The sequence below is a fragment of the Lissotriton helveticus genome, chromosome 9 (assembly GCF_964261635.1).
Source record: "Lissotriton helveticus chromosome 9, aLisHel1.1, whole genome shotgun sequence".
NCBI classification, from domain to species: Eukaryota; Metazoa; Chordata; class Amphibia; order Caudata; family Salamandridae; genus Lissotriton; species Lissotriton helveticus.
In genome coordinates, this window is record NC_136070.1 from 238,434,565 (window position 1) to 238,458,390 (window position 23,826).

At 46.2% G+C, this 23,826-nt stretch overlaps 1 protein-coding gene across 1 annotated transcript in view; it reads left to right on the top strand.

Moving 5' to 3' along the window:
• IVD (isovaleryl-CoA dehydrogenase) overlaps positions 1 to 23,826 on the top strand; it is a 297,877-nt gene that overhangs the window by 26,752 nt on the left and 247,299 nt on the right. The window contains exons 2-3 of the mRNA XM_078659802.1: positions 2,058 to 2,147; positions 2,263 to 2,314. Coding sequence (XP_078515928.1) covers positions 2,058 to 2,147; positions 2,263 to 2,314 — 142 coding nt within the window. The remainder of the gene's footprint in view (positions 1 to 2,057; positions 2,148 to 2,262; positions 2,315 to 23,826) is intronic.

Sequence of the window (23,826 nt, forward strand, 5' to 3'; positions counted from 1 at the left end):
ACATAGACCTAGAACCAGTGGCCCTCTCTGATCACGATGCAGTGATTGTGCAGCTGCAAGTAGCAACATGCCAGAGTCCAGTGGAGGGTGGAGGCTTCAGGAATTTATGTTGCATAAAATGACAAGGAGAGGCAAATCAACAAGTGTATCACTGAACATTCACGGGCATACTGGCCGCTCGATTGGGTCCGCTTATTATGAACTTAATAGAACCAGATCAGGCGGGGTTCATTCAACTAGACAATGCGGGTATAATACGAAGAGGATTTTCCACCTCATAGACAAGGGCCACCAAACCCGAATGGACGTCCTTCTACTGTCGGTTGACGCCGAAAAGGCATTTGACCGGGTGGATTAGAGATTCCTGGAACAGACAATGGCACATTTTGTGTTGGGTACCAGGTTTAGAGAATGGGTGGGTTGTTGCTACGAAGTGCGTACGGCCTCCATTCGGGTGAATGGGGTCTACTCGCGTTCCTTCGTCATCCAAAGGGGCACCAGGCAGGGCTGTCCGTTATCACCTCTCCTATTTGCCCTCTATATTGAACTCTAGGCCCAGAAAATTTGAGACAATTCTAATATCAAGGGGATCCCGTTCGGAGGGGAAACACAACCCATTAGCTTATATGCGGACGATATTCTAGTAGCCCTAACAGAACCACAGAGATCAGTCCCCTCTTTTTTGGTGGAGCTGTAGGCCTTTAGCCAGGTTTCGGGGTTCCGGGTCAATGTGAACAAATCACTGATTCTTGACTTGAATCCGACGGGTCAGTCACGGCGGACTGTGGGAGAGCAAATCTCCGTGGTCTGCGTAGCAAAACTATTCCATATCTGGGGTTGGAGTTAGCGGCTACGATCCATAAAACGGTTCGATTGAATTACGGCAGGCAAAGTGCGGCAGACTAAGAAAGACTTTTCCATCGCCCTTAACGCCCTTATTCGGAAATAGGGAGTTTACACCGGGAGAGACGGACAAGGCATTTAAGGCATGGCACTCCCTGCCAATCGGTGGGGCACCTGTTCGACCTCTCTGGAATAATTCCCTTCCAGCAGAAAAAAGAAGATTATGGGGTGCCAGAGTTGGAAAGGTTCAGGTACATGCAAATCCGGCACTGGGTGCTTCAACCTGAGGTACGCCTACAGGCCAGCCACAGGTTGGCACGCTAGGAGAAATGGTTAATTACTAAAGACCATGACAGAAGACTTTTATCCCACCTCTATGATCTGGTCATACGTCCTCCACACCCTGACAGTATATCCAGCCAGAAGAGATGGGGAAAAGAGCTAGGGAGAGACCAAAAGACTGGGAGGGTATTTACTATAGGGCAAAGCACACAACCCGCAACGTGGCCAGTATAGAAACCGCTATGAAGATATGAACATATTGGTATCTTATGCCGGTCCACCTCCATAGGGGCAACCCGGACAGGAGCCCTACCTGCTGGAGGATGGAACATTAGTACATTTATTATGATAATGCCTGATATTAATTGCAAACTGAACCAAAATCTTAGATGAGATAGATCAGTTATTCGACACACACACACACCTCACTTCTCGGCGTATGTGGTCCTAGGCCTTCCCAATCCCATCACATATCCATTTAAAAGTATTAGAGGATGACAGATGTGGTTGGCACTGGGGGAAGCACTTCAAAACATCCTGACTCATAGGGGTACATCTACCTCTCCCATTTACGTAGGTTGGCTACATAGGCTGTGGTATATCCTGGGTATGGAGCATATCGCAGCCTCCTTAAGCAATTAAGAGAACTCGTTTCTGACACTTTGGACCCATATTTCATCTTGCAAGTTTGTTACGAGGTAGACTATTGAATGCAGTTTATACTGTAAACAACCAAGTATATGATCGGATATAGAATGTGAAGCATATGTGAGCTACTGTTTATGATGATGTATTGCCTTCCATATTGATACGTCTAATACACAGATTTATACATAAAATTGTGGGCTTGCTCACTTGTGAGCAGTTAGCAAAGATATTCCGCTTTGAAGAAAATATGCTGCTTATTAAATTTTAATTTTTTGTTTTTTCAGCTCAGACAAACAATGTACCGGTTCTGTCAAGAGCACCTATACCCAAAAGCTCAAGAGATTGACCAAAAGAATGAGTTCAAGGAACTCAGGGTAAGTTTGTTGGAACACATGTGTGAGACAGATATTCACTTAACCCCAGTAATGATGGCTGAGCTTGGGGGGAGATCACTGGCCTTTTTTCATGAAGATCTTTTTTTGCTTCCAGGAATTTTGGAAGAAGCTTGGCGATTTGGGTGTGCTCGGAATAACTGCTCCCGGTAAGCCTACCCCCATATCTAACTGTACTACCTTTTTACTAACCAGTTTAAAACATGTCTACATTTTCACTTTGCTTCTAGTAAAAAGACTTGCTGTGACCATGGTGTACATCTATTTACTCTTGCTGCTCACATTACCAAATGATGAATCTTCTCATCTAGACAGCAGTTTTGCAGTCTCCTTATAGTCTGCTTCAGCAGTCCGTCACAGACCACATTGTATTCAAAACATCAACATACTTAGAGAGGGCTTTAGGTCTTCCCTATCAACCTAATTGGATGGCTTTCTTATTCATGTAATTTCTTTGCTTGTGATTTGGCTTTTTACTCCTTATTCTTGACGTTTGTCCAGCCCCTGGAGTATTGCTGCATTACCATAGTTTTTGACTGGATGAGTTGTATTCTTCGACTGGTCATGTCAACTGATTATTTTTAGGTAGAAGCCTACCAGATGGCACAACTGTCTGGTTTGCTAAAGACTATCAGAAAGTTGATCTAGGAATGCATTCCGCCAGTTGCTTGCCATTGGTTTGCAGTTTAAAACTCAGATTTTCTGGCTTTCTGTTTGCTGGCTATATTTGCTTTAGGCTGTTGAAGTTCAGTTCGCCCCTCCCGTTGCCTAAATTGTGTCTACTGTATTATTCCACAAACTCCCATTCTGTAAACAGGCCCTTAAATCTTGTTCATTTCTTGTCATATTTGCTGTGTAGTCAAAGACCGAGGTCAAACGTCATGGTCTCTCTTCCAGGGAGCTTAATGTTTATTTGCCTTTCTATGACGTCAAAGTGAGAGAATTTATGTGACAATCTTGCTGAGTACCCATGTAAGATAAGAAGGGATCCTTTTTTTTTTTTTGTTGTCTAGTACACACAAGAAAACAACTGTGCTGACGTTGCAGAATATATCAGATATGTACAAATGAAACATGTTTTCTTTGTAATTTAGTGTGGGTGTAACAAACATTGAATAAGCTAAAAACACATGATTGCACTAAGTGCAGACATTTGCATGCACAGTTTGTGTGCAGAAACTCTGCATTTTGGTGCAAATGTAATGCTCGTTTCAATTGAAATGTTTCTGTGATGGCAGTGCGCTACTACCCCATACATACTCCACACTGCGCCACTCAATCTGTTGTAAACTAATCTAGGACCCTATTTAAATATTCCCGATTTATACCCTTATGCGGTTATATCAAATCATATCCTTATAAAGGCATAAGAATCATACCCATATTAAGTCCTAGCCAATGCAATCCAAATACGGCAAGGCTACTCCCATAGACTCCTAGAAAGCACAACGTGTTCTTAAACAAACCATGCCTCCAGCAGCCCGGGAATTTCCCCTGCTTCTGTATTCATTTGTCCTAGAACTCCTGGAGTCCTGAAAGAACTGCGAGTTCTTAGTGACGTCTTATGTCCAACCTTACATCAAACTCGGCACCTTCCAGGTATAAATATACCAGCATCTGCCCTAGCAAAACGCACGGTGGTTTGGAGCAGATCGGCTATCTACTTGCCCGACGCCCTGCTGTAGCGAGTGCCGAAGGAAGCCGACCCTCCCATTGACGCACTGAGAGAGACGCTGTCTTTTCTCCTGCCGAGAAATCCAGCTCCAGTGTTTCCCTGTCACCCTTGCGGGTTGCTGGGAGATCGAGTCCTGAGAGAGAGATACAAGACCTCCTTCATTCTATAACCAAGGTACGGAGCTGATTAAACCCTCAGAGAATTCTTGATTCAGATTCTTGGCAAAACTATCTTAACTCAAACTGCAGCTCAATTACTCCTTCCCTGTACTAGGCTTAGGTTAGGTACACCGGGGTAGGCGTATCTTAGAAGCACCAGTTGAGTACGTTTAGTCATGATTTTATCAATGTATACATTTTATCTATTTTAAACACCGTATGGCTTAGAAACCATACTATGCTTTTACAGTATTACTTCGTAATACTCTTTTTACTGTACGCACTTTACTTTATGACAAGTATTGCAATTGTAGCAACTCACTTCTCTTGCATGGGAAAGAAGACTGTTCAATAAATAACCTCTTTTATTGAAAACGCCCGTCTCTCTGTTTCTCTGCGCTTCTGGTGAAACTAAGCATGCACGATTGACTGATTAAAATAGTTATCTATTGTTTCCGCAACTCTGGAGATATACTCCTTATTCTGGAGGGAGCAAAGGTGTCATGTTTATGCGGTTGTCAGAAACTAATCCCTTCTTGTCTATTCAGGAAAGTAAACACCTTCTTGTTTACTCGAGAAAGTTTCTAGTGACCTCTGAGCTAGCTGGCATTCATAATTAAGTCTAACATATTCAATAGAGACCTAGTCGACCTCAGTCCTATGTCTAAACTATTGTTTGTTATTCCAATCCGCAAAGCCTATTGGGAATATAGGAACTACACTACATGGCGCCCAACGTTTGGTAAGGCGATAATTTACTGCTAGATACTAGAGTAACTCAGTAGTGCTTTTCACACAGACCCCTTTTTCCCGTAAAAACTCCAATAGACGTCTGGAGTGGGTAAAAGGTTAATATCTGCCAAAACTTAGTAGGATGAAAATCCTATGTATTAGTTTTTGGTTTAGTCAACGTTGAAGGATACAGTGTTCCAAAATATTGTGCAGCTTTCTGTCAGCAAAATGTCGGACGACGACAGAGAAAGAGATGCTTTGGCAGCTCAACGTTTAGCGGAGGACACAAGTCTCCGGCAAGATGACCCGGATGCTATACTCATTCCAGTCAATGTAAGGAAGGGTGTAACTTACAAACTTCTAAATAATGGAGTATCATCAAGAGGTGGTACAGTCATATTTGGGGTAGAGGCCCATGAATATCGGCAGACAGAGGTATTCTATTCATGGATACATTTTCCAGCAGCAAATGCTGTGACACGCGATTTCCACTACTACAAAGCAGAGGAATCTCCAGAGGAATACGTTCCTTTCGAGGACGTTGAAATTCCACTAACCTACCAAGAGCATCAGCTCTGGTTTAATGGCGCCCTAAAACATCAAACATATTACCAGGCTCGGTCCACTAGGTAGACCAGGAGCCACATGGCCGGTTCTAGCCAGCTACACACCACATCCTGACATTGAAGGAATGTCCAATGGAGAACTTTTAGTTCAGCTAAAACAATTAATTAAAATACATAGACAATTGGTCCAATATGTCATGCGGACCTTAACAGTCCAACCAGCAATAAAAATTCCACAGCACACCCCTCACCAGGGGAACACAAATAAAATAACACCACAGACTATACAATCAGTCATTTTCAAATTACCCGCAAAACGGGAACAAATTCCGTTCTGGTTAGCTCAAAAAATTACTCAAATAGAGGCAGTATTTCCTGATACTACACCTATTGAGAAACACAGAATTCTGACAATCTGTCTACCAATGGGGATCGCACCACATGTGGAGGACTGTGACACTTGGGGAACAGTCTATGCTTCAATATACACAAAAACACATGGTGTTCCGTCTATGGCGGTTATACCAGACGTACTAAGACAGATTCAAAATGAATACGGTCCGGAGCCTGCTTTAAATCTAGGTATGAAATGACTGAAAGACTTTAAGCAAGTCTCGGCTATATTACTAGCCAACATAAAAGGAGAAGCAGCATCTGTGGCGACCTGCCAAAAATTGAAAGAAACAGATATAACAGAACAACCTTTTGAACTTGCCAGAATAATTGAAAAATCCTATGAAGAATTAGGTAGAGATAATTTGGGTGGGAAACCACTAAAAGCACAACTAACTGAAAATCCTGAAAAAACCTTTATTAAAAATAATCTCATTACTCCAAAAAAGAAGTGGGAGGGTAATAAAGCAACCACTCCCAGAGAAAAACAGTTTCAGTCCAGAGGAAGGTCTCCCCAACGGAGAAATAGATCTCCAGGACGAGGGGACAGGTCTCCACAATGGGAGCCCTCTGAAAAAAGATACAGCCTTATAGATAGGGACAAATTAAGAAAACCTGACAGATATCAAGATAATGATACACGTCCCTCTCAATCTTTTCAGACTTCCTCACAGAAATCGGAAAGAAGAGGACGGTCATAACATAAAGAAGAGCGCGTCAAGTCCAAAGACGAGGAACCTGCTCATCAAAGTAAAAAAATTACAATTTCCCAAAAAGAAGGTAGCCAGTATTAAAATAAAACATGCCGAGGATTCTGAGAACACAACGGAGAATGGGCCCAGACAATGCTAGACAGCGCAGCAGAAGTGACCATAGCTCGCAAGATCCTGATGAATCTTCTGGAGACAGTGGACACGAATGAATACATTCAAGTGGAAACTGCAGACACCAGAGTTAGTGTACCCCATAAATTATATGAAATAACATTACGTATAGAAGGGGACAAAACTAGGAAAATAAGAGGTCTCTTTTGGGAGAATCTATCTAAAGGCTATGATATCCTTCTAGCAGAGAAAGACTGGCCACCAGAGTTTGTCAGGGAGTGCCCACATGGCGAAGAAATGATTATGCCTGCCTTCTCAAATCACATTCCAATTGATAAAAAATACACATATGCTAGAAAATGGCCAGTGGCCCAAGCCCCTGCATTATATAAAAATCATGTAGGATGGGATGAGGATTCTCCTCGCCATAAAATTCAGTAAAAAAAATCAACCGACTGCACAGAGGCAGTATCCTGTTAAGCAAGAAGCTAAAAAACAAGTCAGGGAGATCTTAGATCAACTTGAATACCAGGGGGTGATTGAAACATGCACCTCACAAATGAACAATCCTTTAGTTCCTGTCTCCAAACCAGACGATTCATACCGTCTAGTTTTGGATTACAGACACCTAAACTCTTGTTGCAAAACATTTGCCGTACAAAACTCACAAGGTGCAGCACTAATGAATAACATTGTGCGCAAAAAATATAAAACGACATTAGATATTTCAAATGGTTTCTTCTGTCAAAATATTGCACCAGAAAGCAGGTATTTGACCGCTTTCTCCAGTATGGGGGCAGAAAGACAATTTTGTCGTCTCCCACAGGGATTCAAGAACAGCCCAGGATTATTTTCAGCCAGGGTAACAGAATTACTACAAATGTATGATGATGAGGCATTATCTTATGTCGATGACATCGATCTTACAGACGATGACCTGGAGACACACTTGAAAAGAGTGAACACCATTATACTTGGGTTCGCAGCTGAAGGGTACAAATTCAACTTTAAAAAGTCACGAATTGCCCACCTCACTGTTCTATTTTTGGGATATGAGTTATCAAGTGAAGGCAAAAGCCTAGCAGACAACTTCTTAGAGAAGTGTGGAGTACTCCAAGCTCCAAAAACGCTGAAAAACTTACAATCAATTCTAGGTTTCCTGAATTTCGGAAGAACCTACATTCTAAACTACGCAGAGAGGGTTAAACCTCTCTTGGAATAATAAAACCTGATTTCAAACCAATTAATTGGACTCAGAATCACACTAAAATCTTGAGATCAATGCAAACAGACATGTTAACTAAAACAAAACTGCAAACACGCGCAAACGAATGCAACCTTGTAATCCGAGTCATCCCAGGAAGATGCGGATTTACATACCTGACCTCTAAGGAGGGAGAAACAGTACCAATAGCTTATAAATCACACTTGTACACACAAGCTGAAATGAAATTCAGTTCTACTGAAAAAATTCTGACTGCGGTCCAAACTGCTGTAGCAAAAGAAAGAGCCCTCGCACAAGGTAAACGTATAATAATCGTTACACCGATACCTGCCCTAGAGGCAGTAACAAGAGCCAGCATTCCAAATGCTAAAGCTTTACATCCCAGATGGATACAATGGGTTAATTCTCTTGCTGCATCAGACGTAGGATACGAATTTGATCCTAACTTAAAAACGCAAGAATTCCTCCAATACGAATATGAATGTCCTCTGCCGACTGAAATCATGCCTCTGGAACACTAAGGCTGTATAATATATACAGACGGTTCAGCACAACCCGCAGTTGGGGGTAAACCATCTTGTAGTGCTGCGTGCGCGATTGTTAAAGGTCGTTGGCACGAAGGAAAATTTAGACCCATGGTCACTAAAACACAATCACTCGGGGACTGTACAGCTCAGCGAGCTGAACTACAGGCTTTCAAGATGGCGCTTCAAAATACCGATCGCGAATTCCCCACACTAATAGTGTGAGATTCGTATTACTGCGTCCAGTCTTACAATGAATACTTGCAGAACTGGGTTCAAAACGGTTTCAAAGATGCAAAAGGTGACACAATCAAGCATAAAATGCTTCGGACCCGCAACCCACTCGCACCCGCCAAGCCAAGCACCAACAGCAACCACCTGAGGTGCATCCTGCTCAACACCCGCTCCGTCCACAGACACGCCGTGGAACTATGGAACCTGCTCGACACCACATCCCCGGACGTCTCCTTCCTCACGGAGACCTGGATGAACGCCTCCTCAGCGCCCGACATCGCCATAGCCTTCCAGGACGGATACAAAATCACCCGGAGGGACCGCGTCAACCAGACTGGAGGAGGCATCGCCATCGTCCACAAAAACACCATCCGCATCTCGACCAACTCCGAAGACACCCTCCCAGCTGCCGAGCATCTTCACTTCCAGATGCACACCGACCCCAAGACCACACTCAGAGGCACCCTCATCTACAGACCCCCAGGACCCCGTGCACAATTCAGCGAAGACATCGCAGACTTCATCAGCCCACACGCCCTCCCCTCCGCTGACTACATCCTCCTAGGGGATCTCAACTTCCACCTGGAGAACAACAACGACAACAACACCACCACCCTACTGGACAACCTCGCTAACCTCGGACTCAAGCAACTGGTGAACACCCCTACCCACTACGCCGGACACACTCTGGACCCAATCTTCTCCTCCAGCAAGCACATCTCCTTCAGCAACTCCACCGGACTCCACTGGACTGACCACAGCTGCGTCCACTTCAGCTTCAGAAAGAACACAACTCACCACCTCCCGCAACAGGTTCCCCGCAGGAACTGGAACAAGATCACCACCGACCAGCTCACCGCATCACTGAACCAGAACCCGCCCGCCAGATCAACGGACCCCAACCAAGCAGCCCACAACGTCGCACAATGGATCACCATCTGCGCCGACGACCTCGCACCCCTGAAAACCCATCCCAGCAGGCCCGGAAGCAAGAAAGCCCCGTGGTTCAACGACGACCTCAAGAACTCCAAGAAGAACTGCCGCACCCTCGAGAAAGCCTGGCGAAAAAACCCGACCACAGACAACATGACCGCCCTCAGGCACGCCACCCGCAAACACCACCAGCTGATCCACACCACCAAGAAGACAGCATTCAAGGAACGATTAGACAACAACGCGCACAACAGCAAGGAGCTCTTCAGCATCGTCAAAGAGCTCTCCAACCCCAGCGCCGTAAACAACATCACTCCCTCACAAGACCTCTGCGACTCACTCGCCACGTTCTTCCACAACAAGATCGCAGACATACACAACAGCTTCGGCGAACAGACCACGCACCCAACCACAGAACCAACGCCCCCCACCACCATCCTCCGCGACTGGACCCCAGTCAACACCGAAGACACCATCCGGACAATGAACACCATCCACTCCGGATCACCAACCGACCCATGCCCGCACCACGTCTTCAACAAGGCCGACTCCGTCATCGCACCCCAACTCCGGGACATCATCAACTGCTCCTTCGACACCGCCACCTTCCCGGAGAGCTGGAAGCACGCCGAACTCAGCGCCCTACTGAAGAAACCATCGGCAGACCCCACCGACCTCAAGAACTACCGCCCCATCTCGCTGCTCCCGTTCCCTGCCAAAGTCATCGAGAAGACAGTCAACAGACAGCTGGCCGCCTTCCTCGAGACGAACGGATCCCTCCACCACTCACAGTCCCGCTTCCGAGCCAATGACAGCACCGAGACCGCCCTCATCGCAGCCACTGACGACATCCGAACCCTGCTCGACAACGGGGAAACAGCGGCCCTCATCCTCCGGGACCTCTCCGCAGCGTTCGATACTGTCTGCCACCGCACCCTAGTACAACGCCTCAGCAACGTCGGAATCCAAGAGAAGGCACTGGAGTGGATCATCTTGCTCCTCGCCGGAAGAACCCAGAGAGTCCGCCTCCCCCGTTCAGATCTGAGGCCACCGAAGTCATCTGAGGCGTACCACAAGGCTCATCACTCAGCCCCACCCTCTTCAACGTGTACATGAGCCCCCTCGCAGCCATCGCACGCCAACACAGCCTCAACATCATCTCCTACGCCGACGACACCCAGCTGATCCTCTCCCTCACCAACGACCCCGCCACCGCCAGAACAAACCTACACGAAGGGATGAAAGAAGTAGCCGAGTGGATGAAGAACAGCCACTTGAAACTGAACTCAGACAAGACAGAAGTCCTCATCCTTGGATCATCACCATCTGCCAGGGACGACTCCTGGTGGCCCCCGGCCTTAGGCAGCGCACCCAAACCAACGGACCACGCACGCAACCTGGGTTTCATCCTGGATTCCTCCCTGTCGATGACCAGACAAGTCAACGCCGTCTCGTCTTCATGCTTCAACATCCTACCCATGCTCCGAAAGATCTTCCGATGGATCCCCACCGAAACTAGGAAGACGGTCACCCAGGCACTTGTCACCAGCAGACTAGACTACGGAAACACCCTCTACACCGGAACCACAGCCAAACTGCAGAAAAGACTCCAAGGCATCCAGAACGCCTCCACACGACTCATCCTGGACATCCCCCGCCACAGCCACATCTCCGGACACCTGAAAGACCTGCACTGGCTCCCCGTCAGCAAAAGAATCACGTTCCGCCTCCTCACCCACGCACATAAAGCCCTCCATGACCTGGGCCCCAGGTACCTCAACAGCCGCCTGACCTTCTACACTCCCACCCGCCAACTACGTTCGACCAACCACGCCCTCGCCGCCATTCCACGCATCCGGAGAGCCACCATGGGAGGAAGATCCTTCTCCTACCTGTCAGCCAAGACCTGGAATTCCCTCCCCATCCACCTCCGTCTTACCCAAGACAACCTCTCCTTCAGGAAGCAGCTCAAGACCTGGCTGTTCGAGCAGTAGCGGACCCGCCCCCCCCTAGCGCCTTGAGACCCTCCGGGTGAGTAGCGCGCTATACACATTTCTTGATTGATTGGGAACAAGTAGTTCTTTTACAGAAAGAACTACAGAAGACTCAGGTGATCCATACACTGAGTCATCAACGTGATGGCGTTCACGTTGCAGGGAATTCATTGGCTGATGAGCCCGCGGAGGCAGCTGTGCAAACGGCTTCCGTAGCTGCCAATACCCGGTCAAAAACAAAAATAGACAGCGAAATAATGCAAGCTGTCAGTGCTTCAGTAAACGAGCATTGAAAATGCAATAGGTCTCGCAATAGAAGAGTTTGACCTTTTTTGTTTTGCAAATGGATGAGTGGCGTTGCGTGGATGAGTGACGTTGCGTGGATTTGCGTGGATGAGTGACGTTGCGTGGATGAGTGACGTTGCGTGGATGAGTGACGTTGCGTGGATGAGTGGCGTTGCGTGGATGAGTGGCGTTGCGTGGATGAGTGGCGTTGCGTGGATGAGTGGCGTTGCGTGGATGAGTGGCGTTGCGTGGATGAGTGGCGTTGCGTGGATGAGTGGCGTTGCGTGGATGAGTGGCGTTGCGTGGATGAGTGGCGTTGCGTGGATGAGTGGCGTTGCGTGAGTGAGTGGCGTTGCGTGTGTGAGTGGCGTTGCGTGTGTGAGTGGCGTTGCGTGTGTGAGTGGCGTTGCGTGTGTGAGTGGCGTTGCGTGTGTGAGTGGCGTTGCATGTGTGACTGGCGTTGCGTGTGTGAGTGGCGTTGCGTGTGTGAGTGGCGTTGCGTGTGTGAGTGGGGTTGCGTGGATGAGTGGGGTTGCGTGGATGAGTGGGGTTGGAATGCAATAGGTCTCGCATTAGAAAAGTTGTAGTTATTGGTCTAGTAAATGACATATATTATTTATTGTTTGGTTGTTAAAATTGCTAAATTGATGGCTTTGTCATTTACAATGCCAATAGTTATAACTTTCGCGAATGTGACACCTATAGCATTTGGAATGCAACATGTTTTGTATTTACGTGACTTATATGGCAGCTCTGGTCGTTATGCCACATCTCTAGAGAGCAGGAGAGTGCAGCAGGGGAGAGGGTGAGGGTGAGGTGTTTAGGGTGAGTGAGGGTGAGTGAGGGTGGGTGAGGGTGGGTGAGTGAGGGTGAGTGAGGGTGAGTGAGGGTGAGGGTGAGGGTGAGTGTGAGGTGTTGAGGGTGAGTGAGGGTGAGGGTGAGTGAGGGTGAGGGTGAGTGAGGGTGAGGATGAGGGTGAGGGTGAGGTGTTGAGGGTGAGTGAGGGTGAGGTGTTGAGGGTGAGTGAGGGTGAAGGTGGGTGAGGTGTTGAGGGTGAGTGAGGGTGAGGGATTATTGAGGGTGAGTGAGGGTGAGGGTGAGTGAGGGTGAGGGCTTGAGGATGAGGAGTTGAGGGTGAGTGAGGGTGAGGGTGAGTGAGGCTGTGGGGTTGAGGGTGAGTGAGGGTGAGGTGTTGAGGGTGAGTGAGGGTGAGGGTGAGTGACGGTGAGGCGTTGAGGGTGAGTGAGGGTGAGGGTGAGGAGGTGAGGGTGAGTGAGGGTGAGTGAGGGTGAGGGTGAGTGAGGGTGAGGGTGGGTGAGGGTGAGGTGTTGAGGGTGAGGGTGAGTGAGGGTGAGTGAGGGTGAGTGAGGGTGAGTGAGGGGTTAAGGGTGAGGAGTTGAGGGTGAGTGAGGGTGAGGGTGAGGTGTTGAGGGTGAGTGAGGGTAAGGGTGAGTGAGGGTGAAGGTGAGTGAGGGTGAGCGGTTGATGGTGAGTGAGGGTGAGGGTGAGTGAGGGTGAGTGTGGGTGAGGGGTTGAGGATGAGGTGTTGAGGGTGAGTGAGGGTGAGGGTGAGTGAGGGTGTGGATGTCTGTTGCTTGTGGATGTCTGTTGCTTGTGGATGTCTGTTGCTTGTGGATGTCTGATGCTTGTGGATGTCTGATGCTTGTGGATGTCTGATGCTTGTGGATGTCTGATGCTTGTGGATGTCTGATGCTTGTGGATGTCTGATGCTTGTGGATGTCTGATGCTAAGCATGTCTGATGCTTGTGGATGTCTGATGCTAAGCATGTCTGATGCTTGTGGATGTCTGATGCTTGTGGATGTCTGATGCTTGTGGATGTCTGATGCTTGTGGATGTCTGATGCTTGTGGATGTCTGATGCTTGTAGATGTCTGATGCTTGTGGATGTCTGATGCTTGTAGATGTCTGATGCTTGTGGATGTCTGATGCTTGTGATGCTTGTGGATGTCTGATGCTTGTGATGCTTGTGGATGTCTGATGCTTGTGATGCTTGTGGATGTCTGATGCTTGTGGATGTCTGATGCTTGTGGATGTCTGATGCTTGTGGATGTCTGATGCTTGTGGATGTCTGATGCTTGTGGATGTCTGATGCTTGTGGATGTCTGATGCTTGTGGATGTCTGTTGCTTGTGGATGTCTGATGCTAAGCATGTCTGATGCTTGTGGATGTCTGTTGCTTGTGGATGTCTGATGCTAAGCATGTCTGATGCTTGTGGATGTCTGATGCTTGTGGATGTCTGATGCTTGTGATGCTTGTGGATGTCTGATGCTTGTGGATGTCTGATGCTTGTGATGCTTGTGGATGTCTGATGCTTGTGGATGTCTGATGCTTGTGATGCTTGTGGATGTCTGATGCTTGTGGATGTCTGATGCTTGTGATGCTTGTGGATGTCTGATGCTTGTGGATGTCTGATGCTTGTGGATGTCTGATGCTTGTGGATGTCTGATGCTTGTGGATGTCTGATGCTTGTGGATGTCTGATGCTTGTGGATGTCTGCTGCTTGTGGATGTCTGCTGCTTGTGGATGTCTGATGCTAAGCATGTTTGATGCTTGTGGATGTCTGATGCTTGTGGATGTCTGATGCTTGTGGATGTCTGATGCTTGTGGATGTCTGATGCTTGTGGATGTCTGATGCTTGTGGATGTCTGATGCTTGTGGATGTCTGATGCTTGTGGATGTCTGATGCTTGTGGATGTCTGATGCTTGTGGATGTCTGATGCTTGTGGATGTCTGTTGCTTGTGGATGCCTGCCGCTTGTGGATGCCTGCCGCTTGTGGATGCCTGCCGCTTGTGGATGTCTGATGCTTGTGGATGTCTGATGCTTGTGGATGTCTGATGCTTGTGGATGTCTGATGCTTGTGGATGTCTGATGCTTGTGGATGTCTGATGCTTGTGGATGTCTGATGCTTGTGGATGTCTGTTGCTTGTGGATGTCTGTTGCTTGTGGATGCCTGCCGCTTGTGGATGCCTGCCGCTTGTGGATGCCTGCCGCTTGTGGATGCCTGATGCTTGTGGATGTCTGCTGCTTGTGATGCTTGTGGATGTCTGATGCTTGTGGATGTCTGATGATTGTGATGCTTGTGGATGTCTGATGATTGTGATGCTTGTGGATGTCTGATGATTGTGATGCTTGTGGATGTCTGATGATTGTGATGCTTGTGGATGTCTGATGATTGTGATGCTTGTGGATGTCTGATGATTGTGATGCTTGTGGATGTCTGATGATTGTGATGCTTGTGGATGCCTGATGATTGTGATGCTTGTGGATGCCTGATGCTTGTGATGCTTGTGGATGTCTGATGCTTGTGGATGTCTGATGCTTGTGGATGTCTGATGCTTGTGGATGTCTGATGCTTGTGGATGTCTGATGCTTGTGGATGTCTGATGCTTGTGGATGTCTGATGCTTGTGGATGTCTGATGCTTGTGATGCTTGTGGATGTCTGACGCTTGTGGATGTCTGATGCTTGTGCCGCTTGTGGATGCCTGCCGCTTGTGGATGCCTGCCGCTTTTGGATGCCTGATGCTTGTGGATGCCTGATGCTTGTGGATGTCTGCTGCTTGTGATGCTTATGGATGTCTGATGCTTGTGGATGTCTGATGCTTGTGGATGTCTGATGCTTGTGGATGTCTGATGCTTGTGGATGTCTGATGCTTGTGGATGTCTGATGCTTGTGGATGTCTGATGCTTGTGATGCTTGTGGATGTGTGATGCTTGTGGATGTCTGATGCTTGTGGATGTCTGATGCTTGTGGATGTCTGATGCTTGTGGATGTCTGATGCTTGTGGATGTCTGATGCTTGTGATGCTTGTGGATGTGTGATGCTTGTGGATGTGTGATGCTTGTGGATGTGTGATGCTTGTGGATGTGTGATGCTTGTGGATGTGTGATGCTTGTGGATGTGTGATGCTTGTGGATGTGTGATGCTTGTGGATGTGTGATGCTTGTGGATGTGTGATGCTTGTGGATGTGTGATGCTTGTGGATGTGTGATGCTTGTGGATATCTGATGCTTGTGGATGTCTGATGCTTGTGATGCTTGTGGATGTCTGATGCTTGTGGATGTCTGATGCTTGTGGATGTCTGTTGCTTGTGGATGTCTGTTGCTTGTGGATGTCTGTTGCTTGTGGATGTCTGTTGCTTGTGGATGTCTGTTGCTTGTGGATGTCTGCTGCTTGTGATGCTTGTGGATGTCTGACGCTTGTGGATGCCTGATGCTTGTGGATGTCTGCTGCTTGTGATGCTTGTGGATGTCTGATGCTTGTGGATGTCTGCTGCTTGTGATGCTTGTGGATGTCTGATGCTTGTGGATGTCTGCTGCTTGTGATGCTTGTGGATGTCTGATGCTTGTGGATGTCTGCTGCTTGTGATGCTTGTGGATGTCTGATGCTTGTGGATGTCTGATGCTTGTGGATGTCTGATGCTTGTGGATGTCTGATGCTTGTGGATGTCTGATGCTTGTGATGCTTGTGGATGTCTGATGCTTGTGATGCTTGTGGATGTCTGATGCTTGTGATGCTTGTGGATGTCTGATGCTTGTGATGCTTGTGGATGTCTGATGCTTGTGATGCTTGTGGATGTCTGATGCTTGTGGATGTCTGATGCTTGTGGATGTCTGATGCTTGTGATGCTTGTGGATGTCTGATGCTTGTGATTCTTGTGGATGTGTGATGCTTGTGGATGCCTGCCGCTTGTGGATGCCTGATGCTTGTGGATGCCTGATGCTTGTGGATGTCTGCTGCTTGTGATGCTTGTGGATGTCTGATGCTTGTGGATGTCTGATGCTTGTGGATGTCTGATGCTTGTGGATGTCTGATGCTTGTGGATGTCTGATGCTTGTGGATGTCTGATGCTTGTGGATGTCTGATGCTTGTGATACTTGTGGATGTCTGATGCTTGTGATACTTGTGGGTGTGTGATGCTTGTGGATGTCTGTTGCTTGTGGATGTCTGTTGCTTGTGGATGTCTGTTGCTTGTGGATGTCTGTTGCTTGTGGATGTCTGTTGCTTGTGGATGTCTGTTGCTTGTGGATGTCTGTTGCTTGTGGATGTCTGTTGCTTGTGGATGTCTGTTGCTTGTGGATGTCTGATGCTTGTGGATGTCTGTTGCTTGTGGATGTCTGATGCTTGTGGATGTCTGATGCTTGTGGATGTCTGTTGCTTGTGGATGTCTGTTGCTTGTGGATGTCTGATGCTTGTGGATGTCTGATGATTGTGATGCTTGTGGATGTCTGATGCTTGTGGATGTCTGATGCTTGTGGATGTCTGCTGCTTGTGGATGTCTGTTGCTTGTGGATGTCTGATGCTTGTGATGCTTGTGGATGTCTGATGCTTGTGGATGTCTGATGCTTGTGGATGTCTGATGCTAAGCATGTCTGATGCTTGTGGATGTCTGATGCTAAGCATGTCTGATGCTTGTGGATGTCTGATGCTAAGCATGTCTGATGCTTGTGGATGTCTGATGCTAAGCATGTCTGATGCTTGTGGATGTCTGATGCTAAGCATGTCTGATGCTTGTGGATGTCTGATGCTTGTGGATGTCTGTTGCTTGTGGATGTCTGTTGCTTGTGGATGTCTGTTGCTTGTGGATGTCTGTTGCTTGTGGATGTCTGGTGCTTGTGGATGTCTGGTGCTTGTGGATGTCTGATGCTTGTGGATGTCTGCTGCTTGTGATGCTTGTGGATGTCTGATGCTTGTGGATGTCTGCTGCTTGTGATGCTTGTGGATGTCTGATGCTTGTGGATGTCTGATGCTTGTGGATGTCTGATGCTTGTGGATGTCTGATGCTTGTGGATGTCTGATGCTTGTGGATGTCTGATGCTTGTGGATGTCTGATGCTTGTGGATATCTGCTGCTTGTGATGCTTGTGGATGTCTGATGCTTGTGGATGTCTGATGCTTGTGATGCTTGTGGATGTCTGCTGCTTGTGATGCTTGTGGATGTCTGTTGCTTGTGGATGTCTGCTGCTTGTGGATGTCTGCTGCTTGTGATGCTTGTGGATGCCCGACGCTTGTGGATGCCTGCTGCTTGTGATGCTTGTGGATGCCCGACGCTTGTGGATGCCCGACGCTTGTGGATGCCTGACGCTTGTGGATGTCTGCTGCTTGTGATGCTTGTGGATGTCTGATGTTTGTGGATGTCTGATGTTTGTGGATGTCTGTTGCTTGTGGATGTTTGATGCATATGGATGCTTGATGCAGATTGCATGTCTGCTGGTGTGACAGCGTCAGTACAAGTCAAGCTCTAAGTTGGTGTGTGCTGGGACGGGCAGTGTCAGAACTGGTTGCCTCGGGGAAAAGTACAAGTCAAGCTCTAAGTTGGTGTGTGCTGGGACGGGCAGTGTCAGAACTGGTTGCCTCGGGGAAAAATACAAGTTCTCCCTGTAAATAAAGAAAGAGGAGGTGAGAAAGGAGGGTCCGGCTTGGAGCTGGGAAAGAGGCTGAAAGGGAGGGGAGAATGCATGGAGCGCATTCCAATGAAGTCTGTTGCGAGGCGTGGGGGGTGGGGGAGGGGAGCAGGCATATGGTGTGTGTGAGCAGCCTTTGATGTGCGAGAGAGTGGCCGTGAAAGAAGTAAACAGTAGGCATGTAATTAGGGGGGAGGAGAAGTCGCGCTGGGGTGAATACCCGAGGCCAAGCTGCCCGCGGGAGGGAGGCTGAGGGAAAATACATGCAAGGCAGGCGGCTGGGGGCATGTGCACGCGCTTTTTCACGGGCACTGCAAGGAATCGCCACGATTCCTTGCAAGTTGGTTAAAGACTGTTTAAGCCCCCATAGTCTCGCAAGCTCGATGCGCATGCGCATTGACAGGCGAGACCTGAAAACAGTGGTAAGACACTCCCGAAAGGCTTTCCAGTAAAGTACTCATACAAAACTGATGCAAACAATGTTCCTTTAGCTGTAATCCCTGGAGTGGGGGATAGGGAAATTCCAAACATGAAACATAGACTAGGACTCATTTTAGCGGCACATGAAGGGCTCGCTTCTGCACATGCTGGTGTTTCCGCCACAGTATCGTTATTGAAACAGAGATACTGGTGGCCACGCATGAGAAAACAAACTAGAAACTATGTTTTAGAATGTGAAATATGCCAAAAAATTAAGGTATCAACAGTGAAACGACCATCACAGACGCCCCTTCTAATCTCAGATAAACCATTAGCATGTGTTTACCTGGACCACTGTGGTCCCTAAAAAAGGGATGGTAACTATAAATATATCATGGTCGCAGTGGATTCCTGCACGAGATTCATTTGGATGTGGCCCTAGCGCTCGGCTGACGCCAGAACTGTTATAAAAGATTTGCGAGTCTTTATCGGCACATACGCAATTGGCATGCTACATTCTGACCAGGGTCCTGCGTTTAGCTCTCGAGCTTACAAGGAGGCCATTGCCTGCTTAGGCATTGCATTGCGGTACTCTAGTCCATTCCATCCCGAGGGAAATGCGGTAGTGGAAAGAAAAAACCATGACATAAAGCAATCTATAACAGCGAGGGTATTAGGTTCGGGTGAAGGGTGGGTCAAACATCTAATAAGTGTCCAACATAGTCTTAATAATCTGCCAAGACATTCTCTGGGTGGAATCACTCCGTATGAACTTTTGTTTGGTACTAGAATGATCATCAAAGATCTCGATTGTCAGACTTCAGGGGTGGATCACAAAACTTTTGATATCAAAGATCGTTTGGCTGTTTTACAGGACTTAAATGAAACAAGAAAAAGTCTAAGTAACGCAAAGCTAAAGCCAACGGCCACTGAAGAAAAAACACCTGTCCCAGCAAGACCTGTCTGGATTCCAAAGATTGGGGATCTGGTCAGAGAAAAGATCGCGGTGAAGAAGGAATTTGGGCCTTCTTACAGAAAAGCAGTACCTGTCTTAGCAATCAGCGGGACAAGATCAGTAGTACTACCGCCCCTTGCTGGTAAAAAAGAGAACAGAGTTGTATCAATCGACCTGGTAAAACCACAATCATGTGGCCAATAATAAGTAGTAGGCCCAGTGGACTCCCAAGAAGTAGCAGAAGACCAAACCTTGCTACAATTCAAGAGGTTGAAATTGAGAGACTAATCACATTTGATAAACCTGCAGTGAATAAAGGACTAGGCAACAAAGCCATGGAACTTGTGCCTCTTGAAACCCAAATTGCAACAGCTCGTCAAGAAACACCAATCTACAATGATGTAGCCTCTGAACATACATATCCAAAGACAAATAAAAATCCGGAAGCAATCCCAACAATTGACAGAACTGCATCTGGCTACTTCATCAATTTCGATTACTTTTCTGAAGATCCAAGTGAACATGAAGAAAAGCCAGCAAATAAAACTTTCAAAGAAAAAACAACTGAACTCTTTCATCTACTTGGAGAAACATATCTGATTTCACCATGGATTGAATTGTGGATTGTGTTAGGTGTACTTTTCCTCCTACTCTGGCTCATTTTGGTTTTAAGCTTACTGTACAATGGATACAGCAAGTCAGAACATCAACTTGGTTCTAAAGCCTCACAGATCCTCTCACATTGAGAAAAGAGAACTATCGTCAGTGAACATCACAGCCATTCCTATACCTGGTGGTGTAGCATGGGACGCTACTGATTACGACATCTATGGCCCGGTTGATGTTGAAATATTCACACCAGTTCAAGGTTTCATTAAGTGACTTTGTATCACCTAGCACTTTCTCTGATGATTGGGACTTTGAAAATATTAATAATATGATGTCAGATTTAGAAATGTCAGCAAAATTTACAGAACATAATTATTTAGAAGGTTCATCAGATTATGAAGAAATGTATTGCTATAATCATTATGGTCACCACTATTTGCGTAAATCTGCTAATCCTAGAAATGTTTTTACTTATAATCAATGGGAACAAGACAGGAATGAAAAACATGTTGACAAATACTAAACTGATTTATTCTGCAAAATTCTATGAAAAATTGTCTACATTTGGTTTTGAATTTTGGAAAAACAACATTGAGACAAAAACGGTCTGGGGTACTAAAGAATGCCAGGTACAAGGTTTAGAATCATTATTTAGAGCCTGCATGATCCCAGAACAAATAATGTTCCTGAATGACACCATTCAACAAACAACCTGTCTTGGCTTAGCCAAGATAAAGGACTTAAACAAACCATCTATACCAAAGCCCATACCTGACAGTAATAGCTCTACAGATGTGGAAATAGACGTATCCCATATTTTACACCAAAACAGAACTAATCCTGATTGGAGAAAATGGTTGATCTGGCCCACAGACACTAATAACTGTCAAGATAGATTCCTAAACAACAAACCGGGGTTCAAACAGAACAGGCCAGACCCAAGATATTCCCAGAGACAACATCAAGGGATAGTAACAACATACAGTGTAGGAAAACTATGCCTCGAATGGCTACAGAAATCTACACTACCTGAAATTAAGCAATACTTGACTTTACTTAAAGAAGGTGCTGACTTGCGAGATTTCTTATTGGGACCTCGCAAACCGCGTCAAAAACGTTTCATATACGCCGGTATATACGCTGCTTACAACAAAGCTTGGAAAGTAGCGCAAATTGAAACTGCTGAAAAAATACGAGAAATTGATCGTATTAATTTGGAAAAATCACTGTCTGTAGTGGACAATGGGTTAACGACTCTGTCCTCCAGAATTTATTCACTGGACAGCATTGTATCATCTGCTATTGATATAATAGAACAGGATATGCTAATGTTATAACATGGCCAGTCCCAATTACGTTCTATTGTACAGTTAGGCTGGACGTTACAAAATATCCGTTCAGGCTACGTGCCATGGCGTCTAATCAACACAACGTCATTATTTTCTATCTTTAACCTTACTGATAAACAAATCTCTTTGGCACAAAAAGGAGCAGACTATACGGTGCTAAGCATTGAAAAACTAGAAAGATTGCCATTGACAGTCTCTGAAAGACCTGTCATTGAATGGATAATACATGGCACAATCACAATTCCAATAACGACATTTCAGTTTCAATACTGCCAAAAGCACATACCAGCAGGCCTGTATGAAAGGTTGGGTAAAGGTTACATCAAGTCAACCTGGAATCTACCTTAGACACATAGATGTTCCAGTGGGGGGAAAAAAGAGGTGTTTCTTAGTGGCAACAACTGTAAAAATTCACTGAGCGGTACACTTCTGTGTCAAGGAATTAACTTGCATGGAGCCTGCGACGGTTCATCGAATAACCTTTCATGCCACCTGCACGGCACCCCTACTACACAAATAGAGCCTTTTTTCAGACAACTTCCCAACGGCAGTTACGTTATAATAAGTGACCGCAGCTGTTGTGGCATGGTGCCAGGAAGGGCCTATCTCGTCAGTTTAACTTCCATGGTCACTTGCTGTATGCAAGTATTGTATCCAAACACCAAACCAGACAAGGAGGCAACGATATGGCCTTCTCTGAATATCTCTTCTATTCAAATTGATACTTTAAGCAGAATGAAATCCATTCTTTTACAAACAACTGTGCCTTTAACCTCGTCTAGAGCAACGTATGATCTGCAAGTTGCAAGGACAGCAGCAGAGATACATGCATTATTATCAACAAATTGCCCCGTACATTTAGTAGAAATGTTAAGTCAAATCTTAAACATGTCTGATACCAGTGGCATCGCAAATGTATTAAAGACATTTTTTTCGGGACTGTTAGCACCCTTTGAAGCAGTCCTGAGCATCTTCCCGAATTTCGTGCACTCTGTGTTCGGCTTGGGACTCGTAGCAGGAATCTTGTTTTTGTTCCTTCTGCTCCGATATGGCAAGTCCAGCCACAAACAAAACTCAGGCTACCATGGAAGGAACGCTCCTAGCAATGAGATACCGAGACCGGATTACTAAAGTCCTCGGCTTGGCTCGGCTAAGAGATTTGAATACTACCTGGTTTCTTTCATTCAGAACAATCTGGCAAGATTGCATCCTACCTGTTCTACGATGCCTGCTCTGCGGAGAAGAATGCGTGTTAGACGTCTGTCTCACACTCCCATCAGCAGTACCTATGGATATCGGTACTTTGCTTGGTTCGGTAACGGCTCATGCAACGTGTTGTCCCCAGTGGCTACCTATTCTGATGGCGGCATTCGTTGAGACCTCACCATTACGATTAGGTGGCGGTGAGGTACGAGATGAAAGCGGCACACAGGTACAACCTTCTGTGACCATTGCTGATCTAGACACCGATGACGGCAATGCATCTCACATATGCACTATTTCTACTTTTTCGAACTTGGTCCAACTTTCACCTACTGTTGTAGATGAATTCTTTGCCAGCCTATCTGAGTTAATGTTCTCTCCTAACCACGAGAATAACTTTTGTAAACACGAGCACACAGCGTTCCCTGAACTCTGAATTCGACCTTCAGTTTTGATAAACAGAACTTCAAAAAAACTATTGAACTATTTTTTTTCACTGAAAACAAAATTATTTTTTCCCAGTTCCCAAAATATTTACCTTTTTTTGGCACATGATACTCTGCTTAAAGTAGAACTATTCTTGGAGAACAAGATTTTTATTTTTTGAAAACTCTAGAGACAATATTATGACTTGGCCTCTACCACATGTACAGTCTTGTATAAATATGTGATGAAATGGTCTCGACCTTCTCTTCTGTATTAAGAGCCATTTCATTAATGTAAATTTCGTGATTCATTCAGTCGCCATTTCAAATGTACAATATATGCATTTTCCGAATGATACCAGTGCTTGAAAATGTACAGTATAATACTCACTTTTCGTGTATATACCATTTCAAATGCATTTTATGTATTTTGGGGTGGGATGGAAAACACATGCATAGTTATATGTTTAAAATTGCTTAGTATTTAGTAATGATAGACATTATACGTGGAGTGGGTGTTGTAATCAAATCTAGGACCCTATTTAAATATTCCCGATTTATGCCCTTATGCGGTTATATCAAATCATATCCTTATAAAGGCATAAGAATCATACCCATATTAAGTCCTAGCCAATGCAATCCAAATACGGCAAGGCTACTCCCATAGACTCCTAGAAAGCACAACGTGTTCTTAAACAAACCTAGCCTCCAGCAGCCCGGGAATTCCCCCTGC